This window comes from Amblyomma americanum, chromosome 3 (assembly GCF_052857255.1).
Source record: "Amblyomma americanum isolate KBUSLIRL-KWMA chromosome 3, ASM5285725v1, whole genome shotgun sequence".
In the NCBI taxonomy this organism is placed as follows: Eukaryota; Metazoa; Arthropoda; class Arachnida; order Ixodida; family Ixodidae; genus Amblyomma; species Amblyomma americanum.
This window is the reverse complement of record NC_135499.1, coordinates 192,324,936-192,341,931: the sequence shown is the minus strand read 5'-3', so window position 1 is coordinate 192,341,931 and position 16,996 is coordinate 192,324,936. Positions and strand designations below refer to the sequence as shown.

General features: G+C 46.6%; 1 protein-coding gene across 7 annotated transcripts in view; it reads left to right on the top strand.

The window, feature by feature from the left end:
- Fmr1 (synaptic functional regulator FMR1) overlaps nt 1–16,530 on the top strand; it is a 45,879-nt gene extending 29,349 nt beyond the window's left edge. For 4 of the 7 annotated variants that reach the window (XM_077659370.1, XM_077659372.1, XM_077659371.1 and 1 more), the window contains 8 exons: nt 1,169–1,247; nt 6,731–6,840; nt 7,437–7,496; nt 9,776–9,856; nt 9,923–10,190; nt 11,461–11,598; nt 12,938–13,155; nt 14,603–16,530. In XM_077659370.1, coding sequence (XP_077515496.1) covers nt 1,169–1,247; nt 6,731–6,840; nt 7,437–7,496; nt 9,776–9,856; nt 9,923–10,190; nt 11,461–11,598; nt 12,938–13,155; nt 14,603–14,767 — 1,119 coding nt within the window. In that variant the 3' untranslated portion in view covers nt 14,768–16,530. The remainder of the gene's footprint in view (nt 1–1,168; nt 1,248–6,730; nt 6,841–7,436; nt 7,497–9,775; nt 9,857–9,922; nt 10,191–11,460; nt 11,599–12,937; nt 13,156–14,602) is intronic. The other 3 variants (XM_077659375.1, XM_077659374.1, XM_077659373.1) reach the window with 1 other exon arrangement.
- The last annotated feature ends 466 nt before the right edge of the window (nt 16,531–16,996 follow it).

The following is a 16,996-nucleotide window of genomic DNA, read 5'->3' as shown; positions in this document are numbered from 1 at the left end:
GCTGCGTAGAAGACGTGCCGAGGAAACGAAGCTTTCGCAATTCAACTAGGGTTAACCATAGCCAATTTTTTTCTTCCTCCATGCAAACAGCGGTGTCAGCTCTTCTATCAGCTGCCAATCCTCCCCGGAAGCGCTGCAGGCCGTTCCGAGTGGCGATGCCGCTGGTGCCGCCGCGATTGTAACAGCTGCTCCTGACGCCACCATGCACGCCCAGTGCACAAAAGATTCAAGAAGCCTTCCAAACAAACACGCGGAATATCTGAATGCTACTGGGTAGAGCCATAGGGTAGAGCCTGCGTGCATGATGGTGGGTCTAGTGCAGCACGGTGTATAAAATATGCGAGTAAATTTTTTTTATAAGCCCGGGTGATAAGTTAAGGGCGCAAAAATTACGCAAGAACACAAATTATGCACGTAAATACGGCAGTTCTTTTTTTTTTTTTCAAAAAAATTCCTATCCTTTTCTTTTGCATCCACGATGCCATGAAAATCAATTGACGCCATTGGCTGGAAAGCCTTTTTTTTTTAGAGGCATTTTTTGCTTCTTTTTAGTTGTATCCAATTGTACTTATATTCAGCTTTTTGCGAGGCCATTCAGGAAACATTCTTTTAATAAATATTCCTAGGGAGATATTTTTCAGCATCGTTGCTGGTACTGGTCTCCGAGCGCTTTCAACCGCTTTCCAGAAGGATCAAAGCAAGAAGCATAATTACTTAGTCTGACAATGCACAGTACTGCTTTCAGGAATCAAACATCCATGGTTTAGCGGTGATATTTAAGTGGTGCTAAAAGGGGGGCGAACGCAGCCTAGCGATTGGAGAAGTGACTACAACACATCCTAGGAGTTCTGGCTAAATCTGCCTCTGCTCAGCGGATTTAGGTCACTCTGCTGCGAGGAGAGTTGCTCTAAACTGGCCAGCTGCTCCAGATCAACCAGTTGAATTTGCTATAATTTACTGCATAGATGTTGGCGGTGCTTACATGGTAAGTTTCTTTTGACCAATGTGACGTATACCTGTTCTGCTATGAGCGTAGAGAATTGGAAGTATGAACTGGTAGGTTAGTGGGCGCAGCTGGCTGCCTAATCCATCTTGGTGTGGCATGTGTTCAGTGCTGCAAATTTTGCTGTCGTGGTGTAGTAACTAACTATTCAGTGCCCTGTTTCAGACCGAGGAGTCTGTGAAAACGGCGCGGGGCATGCTGGAGTACGCAGAAGAGTCCATCCAAGTGCCTAGGCTATTGGTCGGTAAGTAATTTTCCCACCTGGGAGAACCTCGGTTGTTCTGGTGCTCCTTTCTTGGGTTACATTTCAAATATTTTCAGTTATGTAAAAGGAAAGATTTCCTTTAGTCAAACCGGTTAAAGCAAACAGCACGATTCAGCAGAATTGGTTCTGTATAACCAAACCCATTTATAAACAATTTCATTACCACATTCATTATGCACGAAACTGTGAACAGTGAGCCAAGCAAACACTGACTTGGAATGCAACAGTCATCAGGGTTTGGTTCTCTTAATGGCAAACTGAATTTTTCAATGTAGGAGCCAAGTCTTGAAGATGAAAAAATCTCGAAAAAAAAAAGCTTTTTCACTTATATCGCTTTTTAATTCCTCATGCTTTCCTGCATCTATAACTGAAAATTCAGTCCCAAAAGACATATTGTAGCTCTAATATTCACTGTGATGTAAATCAACTGACGAGGACTCTGCGCGAGCAATATGTCAAAATCGCCCGTTTTGTAGCATCCGCGATTTCGAAAACCGCATGGTGGATCACGACTGTCTTGGCCTCATTCAAAAGAGCGCCCTTTCGGTTTGCTTTCCTGCCAGACCTAGGCATCCTGGACTGCCCAGCGAGCAGAATACAAAGCCGAAAAATAAAGCAACCTAGGGGCTACTTCATTGGTCCCCACGTGGCGCTTATTCAAATGGCCACGTCTGATTCGGCCGTTGCTGCTTCATGGCTGCTGCATGGCGAAGCACTGGTGGCCCCATCTTTTCAAAACGTTTCAACTTTTCAAAAGTCAGCCATACGGCTGACTGGATTTATTCACAGCCATGTGGCCATGCTAATCGCGGCAAGTACCGCACGATTAGCTATCGCGATTTTTACGATGTGAAGGCCGCGCTTAGTGCTCGAAGGTGCGATCGGGGCTTGGGTGTTCATATCATCGATGTGGCGCGGGAGAGGGTGCGGAACATCCGGAATTTTGTGCGTTGTGCACAATGCACTCCGGCTGGGGAATTTTGCGAATTCGTATCAACCGTGTTCCTATCACCAAGATTCTACTGTGCTCTGTGCGGGCAATTGGTTCAGAAACTCAACGCCGACTTTAAGCTTAAGAAAGCGCCATTCGGGTGGCCATAGTCAGACTGACTACATTCCTGGTGGCTTTCAGTTACATAGGATGCAAAATATGGCACTATTTTTTCCGCATTTTTGATTAAAAGTAAGTCTTATTTATTTTTTTTCTCGTTTCTCAAAATACCCATTTTGACTTCTTGCTAATTTGCGGAAAATATCTCTGCCTTTAAGGCATATAGAACCATAATTTTTTTTGTGGCATGTAGCTAAATGCAAAGCACACATTTGGAACAGATTTTGGATCTTAATATTTAGTTGTTCTGCCCACATTGTCTATACCTTAGCATAGACTGCAGAGAACACGACAGATGTAATCAATGTGCTCAGAGAGGGACACTAAACCGCATAATCTGGCAATGCACCTACTTACCTGGGGCTTCCGTAAACATTGATAATGAGGAAGCTTGGGAGTCTCTTCTTCGAAGCTCGAAACTCGAAGACCAACTCTAAGTCATCCGCCTGGCGACCGAGGCCTCGAAGAACCCCACACAGGCCTCTAGGCACAGAGCCCCCTACTCCTTCCCGGGTGCTCGTACTTGTGTTGCAAAGGTAGGGGTGCCTCCTATATCGGTGGAAAATAAAGTTTTTCTCTCTCTCTCTCTCTGCTCTAGATCAGACAATAGGGTATCCACATTTGGAACAGTGAACTTTAGATTGCTATAGTATCACTAATATTTGTTAAATTAGAAAGAACTCATAACATTGTATTCCTTATGCTTTCTAGTACCTAGCCATATGTTAAGGGGAGATACGGGTCGAAAAACACTGTAACTGGGTCAAAATTGCGTTTAAAGAGCACAGGGTGGCTGTTAAAAGTCCTAAAGTGCGCCGTCTTTTAGCGTCTCGTGGCTGCGGATCGCATGCGGAGCTCAGCCAAGCCTCCTCCTTCCAATAACCATGGTTGCCCGGGCTGCTAGAGTGCAAGAAATAATAATAAAAGGCATGCGTGTGCCGCATTTTTCGAGAGCTGCGAATCACGTGGTGCGGATTGGGGATCGCCATTGGCCGCTGCGCACCTACGTGTGGCGAAGCCTACTTGCTGGGTCCGTTGTCTCGTCGAGGTGCGTAGATAAACAATGTTCATTTTCGTATTTGTATTCGTTATGGATGAAGGCGGCAGTAGCAGGCGTTCAGGGCAAAACTCAGAATGCAGCGGAGTCGCTAAACAGCAAAATATGGCTTCTCTGTCCCAAAACACTGTTTGCTTCAAGATTTGTTGTGGAGATGGCCACTGCTTTGGCAGTTCTTTGGTACAACCGAGGGCATTCCAGTTTTGAGCGTGTGCTAGAAGAGCTGGGCGTGCTTCCACCTCAAGATTTAGTTGTGCTGGGCTCATCAAAAGACAGCACGCGAGGGCCAAACTTATGGTGCTGGCTCATTTTAATGGCAGTGGCTCCTGAAAGGACAGTTTGACTCTTTTCTTGTGCAGTTTTAATCACATTTCAGGCCTTCTTTTGTAAGTAAACTTTTATTCTAACTTTCAAAATTGTTTTTCTCAAAATGCAATTTCTGGCCAGTTTTTTACTTTTGCCCCTTTGATTTTTATACTTCTAGTGCTCGGATCTGGATGAAATTTCACCCACATTTTCTGTAATGTGTGAGGAGTGCTGTTATCTCATTTAAATGTCAATATTGTTTATATATATGGGACAAATTTCAAGTAAACACTTACTGGGGTGTGGGTATTGGAGACTTCCCAAGTACCAATTTTTCATGTGTATATGATATTTTATGTGCTCTTCTTACTTAGTTATTGGCATTCTATAGTGCAAGTGGAAGAATATGAAGCAATTATGATGGGGGGGGCAAAAGGCTTATATTTTGCACTTTGTCATAGTACAGAACAAAAACTATGAAACTTGCAATAATACTAAATATATATTTGAAATCAGCCTAAAAAACTCTATAAGGAGCCAGAGTGTCATTGTTCTAGGTTATGTATTTTTAAGAAAAAGTGTCTTCGGGTAGCATCTCCCCGTAGATGCAGGTCGAAAAACGTTTTTTTTTTTTCTTCGAAACTCAGTTTTTTGTTTTTGCAAGTTTAGAGTGTCTACTTTCATGAAAATAAAAATCGGCGCAAAATCCGGACGGGAAAACAGTAAAAACTGCATTTAAATGGCACACTATGGCTGTTCAGTGCGCTATCTTTGACTGTCTCTCGATTTACGCAGCGAGGCCGCTCGCCATTGCGAAACGTGCGAGGAGCTCACCCAAGCTGTATTCTCGCAACGACCAGGGTTAGGGTTGCCTGGGGTGCAGCAGCGGAAGAAATAATAAAAAAAAAACGGATGTCTTTGCCGCTGTTTCCGAGTGCTGCGACAGGCTTTTAAATCACGTGGTACTGATCGGGGATTGCCATTGGCCGCAGCGTGCATGTGTGTGGTGAAGCCAACTTGCTGGGTCCATGCTTCATAGAGATACGCAGATGAGTGGCGATCCTTCGGCATTTTTATTTTTGCCATGGATGAAGCAGGACCAAGCAGGTGGAGTCATGGTGCAGTGAAAAGCCGTTCTGTGCACAAATATAGAGGCCGTCAGTGCAAAACGAGGGCGAAGGCGCGTCCAGCGGCAAGCGTACCAGCGGCTCCTAGGCCTAACGAAGGCGACGTCTATTCCGCCGGGGCAGCGCTCTGGACGAGGAAACTGGAGCGGTGTTGGAATACTTGAGTGCTTCAGAAAAGAAGATGAGGAAAGACTGCTCGATAACGGGTGGTGGGTCATTACCGATTTGACAGCGCTGAACATGCTCGTGAGCGGTGCGATTTGCTCGACGTGTCAGCGATCGGAATTCGTGTCCGGGGAACCGGTCGCGAAGCGTAAAAGACTAGCATCGTTTCTAGAACTGTACTGTGAAAACTGTGCAGGCCCAGAAAGTGTTATTTCCCGAGCACATACATCGCGGCGAGTTACGGCCGGCAAGGATGCCAGAAAGAGTGCGGCCCGAGGTTACGACAGCGGGAGCTCTCACAAAAGCTTCGCCGTCAACGTAAAAGCTGTTGTTGTGGCCCATTCGTTCGAAATTTGGTATGAGAAGCTTATGGTGCAGGAAGTGTTTCTAGTGACAGTGGCTTTTTTATGGACAATTTTCCTCATTTCTGTAAAAGTTTAATTAGAAACTAAGCCTCCTTTTGTAAATAAACATGTACTTTAACTTTAAAATGCATTTTTCTCAAAATCTAATTTTGGTCAACTTTTTGAGTTTGCCCACCTTGTTTTTGGTACTTATGAAGCTCTGATATGCATGAAATTTTTCACATATTTTCTCTGAGGTGTGAGGAGTGTTCTTATCTCCTTTAGACATCAATATTGATTACATATTTACGAACAAATTTCGTTACTCGGTGGTGTCTCAACAATGTACACTTGCCAGGTTCCAATTTTTCTTCTGTATTATCGTATTTTGTATGCATTTTATAAATAGTTTTCGCCTTTCTACAGTCTATATGGACAAAAATGAGCCGTCAATGGTGTGTAATTATGGAGGTTTAGTGTGAGCAAAAATAAGGCGCAAAAATGTGTACATTTTAGACGTTGTCATGAAACAATAAAAACTGCAACTCACAATAAAAACAATTAAAGATTTAAAATCAGCATTAAAAAACTGTTAATAGCTGGAATTTCATTGTTCTAGTTCACATTAAGAAAAAAGTGTCTTCAAGTAGCATCTCCCCATAATATCAATTTCTGTAGTGCGGTTATTTTTTCATTGTTCCTGCAAATTATGAACCAGTAACTTCATTTAGCTTTGTAACTAATTTGCGTATTTAAAAAAACGATCTTTGAAATTAGTGCGAAAAACTGAATAAATGGTGAATTTCTTCAAATTTGGTAAAAAAAATAGCTTTAAGAGCCATGTCCCCCTTAAGTTTAATGCCATTATTTTTGGAGTTGCGCTATGTGTCTCCATTTAATGTCATTACAAAAAAGTTGCAGTGAGAATGCTTGCAAGGCTGCCAATCGCATCACTGCATGAAATGTCAACACATGCCGAAAGTGTGATTTTTTGAAAAAATCTTTTTCGTGATGTTTTTTTTAAACCTGCGTCTTCCCTTAATATTTTTGTAAATCATTCTGTAATCTCAGATTTTGCCAGTCAGTTTTTTTCATAAGCAACACACATCCTGCTTCTTCCCTGATTTTATTAAAAGAAAAGCTCTTTTAGCATCGCTATGTTGTGCGGCAATAAGGCAGTTTTGATGGTGATGGAAGTGGATTTTTATGGCGCAAGGGCATTTTGAGGCAGTTTTAAAATTTGATCAAAATTTTTCTGCATGCCACCCTTAAATTGCCTGTTTTCCTGCACTAAGGAAAGAGTTAACCAGGAATCCCATGCAAAGATGTGCTTTTTCTGCCTTTTTGTGCAGGTAAGGTGATAGGGAAGAACGGCCGCATCATCCAGGAAATGGTGGACAAGTCTGGTGTAGTGAGGGTCAAGATTGAAGGTGACAACGAGAATGAGAGTCCCCGAGAGGAGGTGGGTAGCCATTTCTTTCAAGGTGTTAGTGCGTTGTTTGACTTGCCACATGCACACCGTTTGTCGCGTGTGCACTTCATGAAATCTGCCAGGTGATGCCCATTGAGAGAGAAGGAATGGTCTTGCTGTCCTGGGGGTATAAAGGCCAGAGTGCACACATAGCACTTTTGTAAAGCCGTCAGGTACATGAGTTGCAAATGGGATGGGTTTCTGTGGCGAACACCAACCACTCACTGCAGCATGAAAAGGAATACGAAGTTTGGTGAGCAGCAGTGTTACCAAGTAATGGCAGAATACGTAATTCCAAAGCATATGTAAAAAAGAAAAAAATCAACTGCAGGCTTCTAAAACAAAAAAATATGCTACGATGTCTTTTCCTTTTTGTATGCTTCTGGGCTTGTACAGTTGGAAGTGTGCATTAAAATGTGGCCTTGTAGATCGCTCTTCTAATGCCGTAGAACTTCACTTGAATGAACAGTGAGGGTTCACTTACATGGTGCATGGCAAAGCTAAGGCATGCAGAACATCAGCATTATGCAGAAGGTGTACCTGTCTGGGCCTAGTGCGTGCAGTCCAAGCGTGCTTTATCCCAACAGTTACCCCATTCTACATGGCAAGGAAAAGCGGATGCATCAGACGTTATTGGGCCTTCAATGGTGAGCTTTGTTCTGTTCGTATTGGTTCAGGTTTGTCAAAGCATGCCTGGTGATAAAATAAGGTTCCTGGCTCTTTTCTTTCCCCCCTAATTAAGGTGGTTGTGTAGAATTTGCTTAAGTGGAAATTTTGACAATTCCAGTTCTACTGCTAGTGTGTGTTGGAATCGGAGAAGTTCACTCAAGTGAAGTTATGCTCAGATGACAGCACTTGCTTAACCCTTGTTTCTGCACGAATCCTGGGGCTGAGCAAGGTCTGGGGTGTGGTGGCGCATTGCTGTTGGCGTGGGGTGCACAGGCTATTGCAGAAAGGCTCGCATGCGTCTTTCTGCTCTGGTGTATCTAGGCTGCTGTCTTAGTAAGCTTTGATAAACATTCAAAACAGTATGGGACTGTAGGAAGGTGCACACGGACAAATGGTGCCATTCTACTTCTTCTTTTCTGGGCTAGGCTGTGGCCTCAGAAGTAAAGGTTTTCATTTCCTAGTGTCCCATCCTGTTTGGCCTGTTCATCATGTCATGCTTGCCCAACACACCATTCTAGCGTCATAGTTTGGGACTCTTGCTTGAGCATTTAAATAGATCAGCCATGTGCAGTGCTTCATAAGGCGCACCTGCTGTAGAAATATGTATTCGTCATGGTACCAGGAAAAGGAAGTACTGATCTCTGTTCTTCGTTGGTGCAAATTGTTCAGGTCCTGAAGTGTAGACCTTCGGGGTATGCAAAAAAAAAAATATATTTTAGGCAGAATTTTTCTATAAAGTGCGGCGTAAGGCAAAAACGAGGACAAGTACAGAAGGACACAGGCTGAGGCCAAACATGAACAGTGAAACAAACTGCACTGTCTAGAGCGATGGCATGCTTTGTTGCTGGCGCATGAGCATGGATGTGCCCCATATATGGATATGCCACAGTGCACTGCCATCTATGTCATTGGCGCTCTTCTATTCTCACTTCCTCTTTGTGTCTGTGTAGCCACCGCGGTGGTTCAGTGGTTAGGGTGCTTGGCTGCTCACCCGAAAGAAACTGGTTCGATCCTGGCTGTGGTGGTCGCATTTCGGTGGTGGCAAAATGCTAGAGACTTGTGTCCTGCACAGTGCCAGTGCACGTCAAAGAATCCCAGCCGGTCAAAACTGTTGGGAGACGCTCGTAGCCCGAATCGCTTTTGGACGTTAAGCCCCACGAACCAAACCATCTTTGTGCCTGTGCTAGGTCGGCTAGGTACCTCCGACATGATATAGGTTAGGTGCAGGGCCAAAAGCTTTGGGGGCATGCAACATGAGTTATACTCGTAGAAAAACCTGTTGGAGATCTGTGCTTTGGCTTGTACTTTGCTCCGATTACATTGAGTCAGTCACTCTCTGCAGGTAGGTTAAGCATAACAAATGCCACTGGCCAGCCTGAGATCACACTTTGGCATGCACACACATATTGGTTATAGTGTGCTGGAATATTTGCAAAGCGAAAAATGTCGTAATTAAGTTAATTTTTGCATTATGTCATTTATCTCAAAACAAGATCTTTGGCACAATGGTACCATTATCTTCAAAATGATACGAGGCAGAAGTCCAATTCCTTGTCTATGCTTCATATGAGCATGTAGAAATATACTGAGCCAAAATTCGCATCTGCAAAGATGTTTTGATGTTATAGACAGAAACAGTGCCTAAAGCAGCCTTAAATGTAGTCTTCGGGAGATAAAAATTATAAATTAGTGTTTTAATTGTTAAAAGAGCATAAAGCAATGATAAAAATTATATGAACAGGTAGGCGCAATCTCTCTTGGTTGTTCAGAAAAGTGTACCGAAGCATGCCCTAAAATACACGGGATGAATATTGCTTACCCCTTAACATCCCAGGCATACCGCAACTTTATTAGTATAGCACATCTTTACATCAAAGTCACTTCTCCAGCAAGGTTTGCTAACCTAAAAGATTTGTGAATTGAAAGCTACATGCTCCAGACTGCTCCTAATTTGGTGTAGCATCACTGGGCATGGCACCACTTGCATACTTTCGCCTGTTGTCGCAAAAAAAGCAGACCATGCAGCGAAAAAAGCTGGAAAATAATCGTTGGAATGTTTGAGTTCGATTGTTGAGGGTAATGGTGGATCCTTTGTAATGATGCTTGGCTATTGATTAGATGAGGAGCATCTTTAAGAAAAAGAAAAGCTGTGTAAATCCTGGTGTAGCAAGCCATAGGTCAATGCAGGCCAAGAGAGACTGCTTGTGATATGCATCCAGCCAAGTGTGGACTACATGCAGTGTGCTGTGGTTTGCAGGTCCCCTTTGTGTTTGTGGGCACAGTGGAGAGCATTGGCAATGCCCGCATCCTCCTCGAGTACCACCTGGCGCATCTCAAGGTGAGCATGGCCGTTGTGTGTCTGTGTGCCTCTGGCTCCAACTCGTGCCTGCTCTGCCCCCTCCAGGAGGTGGAAAAGCTGCGCCAGGAGAAGCTCGAGATTGACCAGCAGCTTCGCAGCCAACTGGGAGCTCCTCCGATGGGAGGTGGGGGCCGCCGGGGGGGCCTGAGCTACCACCCTGCATCCGAGCACCACGAGGGAGGGCCGCCACCACCCGCTATGGGCCGGGGAGGTCGTGGCCGAGGGGGCGCTCCTCGAGGAGGCGGTGCCCCCTGGGGTGGCCGGCGCTGGGCTGCCGGAGGAGACAGCGGAGGGCGCTACGGCTCCTCGGCAGGTGGGCAGCACAGCCGCAGGGGCCAGGGCAGACCCTAGAGGTGCCACCACACACACGAGGGCAGATTGTGTCACAAGTGGTGTGCAAGCATGCTACGTTCCCAGGAGTAATGAGTCTACCCCTCCGAGTTCACTGGAGGCATTGCACATGACCGTTAGCATTGCTTCTGTGTTGCAGAGTTCACTTGCTTATGTGAGGTGTCTGAAGCAAGCTGGTGGCTATTGTTAGCACAAGCCAGTTGCATGTTTTTAGGAGGTGCATGCACTTCTTGGACCAAAGACTGTTTTGAAGCAGTAGTCTTACACAAAGCACTGGCTGTCTGTGAGTGGCAATGCCGTTGGTTCATGAAGAAAGGAGAGTTGCATGAGGCTGGGGTTTCAAGCTGTAGTGGGAATTTGTACTTTGTGAGCAAGTTAAAAAATGGACACTGCCCACTTACAATTGCACATCTGTGCGTCTTGAGTGGGAAGCCATTTGGTGTGACCCGTCTTTGAAAGCAGGTTAGTGACAAATTACATGGCCTGGTGCTCAGCATTGCTGCCTTCTCTGGTGTCATACTTACCTTGCCTGTGATGTAACAGTCTAGTCTGCTGAGCACCGTCCGTTGCATGACCAGCGGCTCTCTGGGCGGCAGGGAGGTGTGCCTGCAGTGGCGCCTCCTGGAGTGTGTGTGTGCAGGCGGTCCTGTAGGCTGTGGAGGATGCGCCCAGTGCCAAATGCCCGCAAGGACCCTCGTCGGTGTGCCTTGACTGTGTGTGCCGGACTGTGTGTGTGCCTGTGTGGTCGGGGAAGCCTTGCACCTGCAGCAGGGGCGAAAGGGTCCTTGTGAGAGCTGATCACCAACAAAAATTGTGACTGGACACGAAGCCAACTTTGTGCAAATACGGTGTCTGTGCCTGGACCACGCAATAAACGAGGCTGGCCTCTTCTGTCACCTGGGCTGTGTGTGTGAGCTGCCTGGGGGAAGACCCTTTCGCTCCTGCTGGGGCAGCGTGCTCTGCTGCTGCTGATGCTGCTGCTGCAAGGGTCTTCCTCCTCCACATGGGAACCTTGAATGCAAATCCGGCCAGGAAGAGGGGCTAGCTGGTCCTGCATTGTGCAGTCAGCTGGTGTGAGCGCAGGTGATCCGGCAATGCTGCAGGCGCGCTGCTACACAGATCATACGGTAGACAGTGAATAGCCTAGCCACAGCTTATTACAGTTGGTTCCCTAGCTTGCTGCGCTCCGAGTCTGCATGGCGCAGCTGGGCCAAAAGGGCTGTCCCTTGCAGGCTTCAGGCCCGACCGACAGAACGGTCCTCCCGAGCTGCCTAGGCGAGGAGGGGGACGTGACCGACGCCGAGTGACGGACGAGGACGAGTCGCTGCTGGACAGCCACGAGGTGTCAAGTGTGGCCAGCCTGGATAGGGGCAAGTTGCTCGGTCCTTGGCCAAGAGCATGTTTGCACACTCGCTTAGACCATGGCGAACACAACAAAGACTCGCAGAAGTATGGCATGAGCAGGAGTGTATTCAGTGTGCATACTGCACGTCTCAGAGGCCCGGTAGAGTGCCTCTAACTAATTGCATTGATCGGCCTTTCTGTGCGGGTGTCAACCTATTGTGTGGCACCGTTCTTCCAGTATTTGAGTGGCATATGGTTTACAGGATTTTTTTTTTTTTTTAGCTATAGGCACTGTCTTTTATATATTTTGGACTGTTCAGCAGTACAAAGCTACCATTCTTAGCGGCATCTTTGAGCACGAGTTAACATTGGGGCAGGAAATGTCTTCAGGCATTCCAGACTAGAGCTGCTTATGCTTGGTGTAAATTTATTGCTAGAAATAGGTGCTTTCTTTGAGCTGTGGTTTTTTGAACCAATCATGTGATAAATTTTTTGCACCTAGCTGTGTCTCGGCTTAATTAAAACTTTGAAGAGCATACAAAGTTGCAAATGAGCTGCACGCAACTTGGGAAAAAGAGCAGCACCATTGGTACTGGAGGCAGCTTATCCACTTGCATTGCCTCCTCTCCTTCCCGCTACTATATCAATGGTTACCGCAAGCGCAAAAAGCAGTTATAAAAAAGAGCGCAGCCAAAACAAGAAAATTGAGGTGCTTTTGCTATTAGCCTAGAAATCTTCCTCGTCCTTTTGGGCCATATGACCTCCATCGCTTCTGCTGTCTCCATGAGGGGTACACGCGCACGTGCAATTGAGAACCACTGATCTAGCCTGTTGCTGCCCTGTGCATAAACTACATTTTTGCATTCATGGTTGGAACTGATGACAAAACGAAGCTTTCAAAGGTGCCAATAGCTACTCATTGGGAACAGTGTAATTTATTTCCCTCCAAGAAATCATGTGAACAGTGAAAAAAATTTCTCAAATTATTCCTTGTACACTATAGCAATGTACTTCTGCTGCAAAAATTTTTGTTGCCTTCATGTCATTGGCATTGTTGCATATTTGTGTACAAGACAGTATTTGGGTTTCATGATAGTACTGCCCTGCAGACATGGCCGTGATTTCAGGGACTGAGCATGGCCGCACTGGCCACAATTTATTGAAGGCAAGAAGACCAGTCCAGTCAAATTTCAGTGCACAGCAGTGAGCCCAAATCGTCAAAATTACCGTGTAGCACTCCATTACAGCAGTACCATATGTCACACAGTGCTGTTTGGCACAAAAAGTGCTGGCTTGCAAGAGGAAATCTGGATATATATAAATACACATATATTGAGAGGCTGATGATGTGTTGTGAAACTGCAGAGAGTGTGGCTTCAACGGAAGGGCCACGTAACCGACGACCAAACCTGAAGCGCCGGCCAAGGCGTTACGGTGGTCCAGAGGGTGGTCCACAGCAGTCGCAGTCGCAGCAAGGGCAGCAACAGGCAGGTGGAGACCGTGTGGCCGCGCGCAGCTTCTCAGAGCCTCGGGACGCCAAGGAGGGCAACGCAGCCCAGCCGCTGCCTCCAAGGGATCGCAAGGTTAGTGTGCCCACTGACCCTTCTCTGGCACCTGTTACAAATTGCGGCTGTTTGCCACTGCATTGGATACTGTGTTTCTGCATACCAGCTCTTCGAGGGTGCAGCTGCCACGGTGGCTTAGTGGTTATGGTGTTAGGCTGCTGACCCAAAAGGACATGGCTTTGATCCCAGCCACGATGATCGCATTTGCATAGAGGCGAAGTGCTAGAGTCCCGTGTGCTTTGCAATTTCAGTGCATGTTAAGGGGACCAAGCACTGACCAAAACACGTCATGAGATTGTGGTGGAAATGAAAGGTGTGCTTCAAACTGCAAGAATTTAGCACTGAAAAATCAAAGAAACTAGGATTTATAGTTATAATTTGGCATTGAGAATCGCATTGAAAACCCATCTTTCGGCAAAACCCTCCATTATCCCTGTAGTCCACCATGTGACCACATCGGGTAAAAATCGCTTAGTTTTAAGTGCATAGTGTTTTTTTTTTCTTTTGGGAGTGTTCGTCATGGTGTATTATACTTTATGCTATCTCCATTGCACCACCGCAGCAGCGGCCTAGTGGTTTGAGCATCCGTCTTGCATGCAGGAGGTGCGGGGTTCGATCCCCAGTACTGCCGAGGTACTGCCGAGTACCCACCTGTGATACAATGGGTACAAGCTTTCCCCTGCCTGGTGCTCGGCTTCTTTAGGGTGAAATACTTAGGAACTATTAGATAAAAAGCAACGCTCCCTTTGCATTGTCAACCATGTGCTTTTAGCTCTTGTTACTAGATGGTGCCACAGTGTATTGAATTTCTTGGAAACAGCCCCAACCACGTTCTACTGAAACTTTCTTCGATGAGGCGTAAATCACTGTGCCTTAGCAGCTTTGGGTGTGGAAACTGAAATGGAGGCTTCTCCATACAGGGTGTTCTGTATTAATCTGTCCGAGTTGTAAAAAATTCTCCTGTGCCCACATGTCCACTGTGCTCTTGCATTTTATAGGTAAAGCTGCAATAAGAAATTTGGCGAAAAGACTGCCTCTGGTGACCTGATACCCTAACTGAAATTAGGAGGTTTTGGACAGGTCATATAGCGAGATGGTTACTGGTGGCTTATGAGGTAGACTGCAGTAGGTACCTAGAGAAGAAAAATGTAGTAGAGGCTTAATGGAAGAAGGGAAAGCTTGGGATAGGGTGGCTCCAGCCGGCTACTGAAAGAGGTAAACATGACTGGGAGAGAGAGGTCTTTGTCTTGCAGCCAGCTGATGGTGATGGTGACTAGGCTGATTGGGGGGTGTGGTTGTTGCAAGTTCTAGAATGACAAGCGCACGGCATGAACTGTGGAGAAATAGTTCATTCTCTACTTTGCCATCGGTCTTAGGTCTCATAGAAGCAGTTATCATTGATCTGCCTTTTGATGTTTGAGGACAACTGGTACAACTTGAGCTGTTGCAATGCATGCACATGCAGTCCGAGCCGAAGGAGCGGCCGCCACCAGCCACACGCAAGGTGAACGGCGAGGTGCGCCCAGACAGTGCGGCGACAACAGCTCCAGCAGCCACCCCAGCTCCGGCACCTGCTAAGACCCGGCCACCACGCCAGGACGAGGCCTCCCTGGTGAATGGCGCCAAGTAGGAGGGAAACACTTGGGGAACCAAGACAGACCGTGGTCAAAATTTCTGCTGCTCTTGTCTGAAAAGAGGAGAGAGTAAGGCGTGCCGGCCGCTCAGCAATACGTGCCGGGGCCCCCTGCTTTGCTGCGAGAGGCATTAGGATTTCTCCAACTATTTATTTTTTGGTTTGTAATGTTCCGCGTGGCATGTTTTTTTCTTACCTTGTTCATCCCCCCTTTGTAAATAAACTGGAAACGAGAAAGCTCTTCCTCTCAGTCCCCCTTCTCTCTTTTTCCACTTGCTATCGCTCCCTCTTCCTCTATTTCTTCTGCACAGTATAGCATCTGCGCGACGGGGTGTGTGCAGCGAGGGCTGCAGTGCACCCTCCTGTAGGTCTCTTGGGCCAGATGCACACTTCTGTGGCTTGCAGAGCACTTACTTGCACTGCCCTTGGCAGTTTCTAGGTACCGTCACTGCTTGGAGAAGGCATCCGCAGTGAAATGTGCCGCAACACCAAATAAGGACACCACCAGAAATTATAGGCGGCACAAAGCACTACTCTCAACTGGTCACCCAAATAACAAAGTTCATGTTGGGGTTGCATGCTAACTACAGAAGAAAAAAAAGTGTGAGGGCAGAGGCTGCTTGGCATACATGCATAAACAACCACCTTTGCTACCTGCTCAGTCTAATGCACGCATTGCAGTAATCGGTGCTGTTATCTTTTATTATACCTGAACTCCCTTCAAATCTTGGGAAAAAGAATGTTGCTGCATATGGATTCACTAAATGGGGTGCATGTTTGTGCCTAATCTGTGGGGTGGGGGCACTGCGGTTCGGATTTGATTTGTGCCTGCTGCTGGGCTGCCGCAGTCTCTCGGCAATCTTGAGGCAATGTACTGGTGTGGCGTTCTGTACATGAAATCGTTAGAGTACAGTTTTTCATTGGACTGAAGCCCCTTTGATCTAGGCATCAGAAAAACTGAAGTACTAGTGTGGCCTGGGTTTCAGACCACTTGACTGATCACGACCAGAAGTTATACCCTCGCATTACAGACTGCAGACTTTTTTTTTTTTTTTTCCACGGCACACAGTGGCTTTGCGACATCCACTCTTGCGAATCACCGCTCTAGTCTCCTGCCGGACTGGGGCAGGATGCGAGACAGCCTGCAGTGGCCGTCGGTCAGCAGTCCTGCAATGTGAGCTTTAGTGCCTCCGGCACGAGAAGATGGCGGCAGGAGTAAGCGTGCCATCTTTCGACCAACCATCTGGTTGACGAGTCACACGCTTTTCTACACGTTGCCTTCGTCGTCTTTTTGTGCCATCATGTGCGCCTGTCTGGAAGAACTGACAACAGGAGTCTTGCATTGTAAATGGGCTTGCAAAGCACAGGGACGGAATGTGCGTCTGTGTCCCTTTTGCAAGAGGCTTGCATTGCCCCAGGTTCCTCCATACCTGCATACAGACCTCCAGGCTCGTGAGCGGAAAGAAATGCCCATTGTCTACGTGCAAGGTGACGCAGAAGTGTTGTGAACTGTGAATACACCGCTTTTGCAAAAAAGTGGGATACGCCAGTGATGGAACAGTTTCTTTTTTGGCTGTTAAGAGTTAATTTACAGCTTGTACTTCCCCCTTTTCTTTATTTTTGTGCGTGCGGATTGTCACTCCTGTGCTCCTGTCTTTTGCAGAGGATAAAAGTTTCCTTTATATAATGTCAACTGCACTGTAAATATCCGAGCAGCTTACCATGTTCCTGTAAAATAAAAACAAACGTTGTGCTCCTTATGGCTGTTCTCTCTCTAGTGTCATGTGCTGGGGTCTGGAAGGTCAGAAGGGCGGAAAATGTGTGCGACAATAAGCTAATGCTATAGCCGGGAAGTTGACCCCTTCCAGCCATTACGGATGGGTGTGTGGGTGGATGGATGGACGGACGGACAAACGGACGGGCTTGGCTGGCTGGCGGGTGGTGCAATGTCCTAGTTGAAATCCAGAGGAACTCTGCCATAGGAGTCTGAGGACCCAGTGTGCAAGCACATGTAGCTGTGATGGAATTGATTCAACCTCCTTTATTTTATGTGCAAGGCACAAGGCTGCTTGGGGTAAATGGGGGAAAGAACGGTAGTCTCGTGTCAAGGTCTGAGTCTGTGTACTGTCTATTTTGCTATGGCTGGACCCGATCAGAAGAGCTTTAGTCGCCAACCCCTGCACCGCCCTGATGGGGCTGCTTTGGCTCCCTATGCACTAAATATAA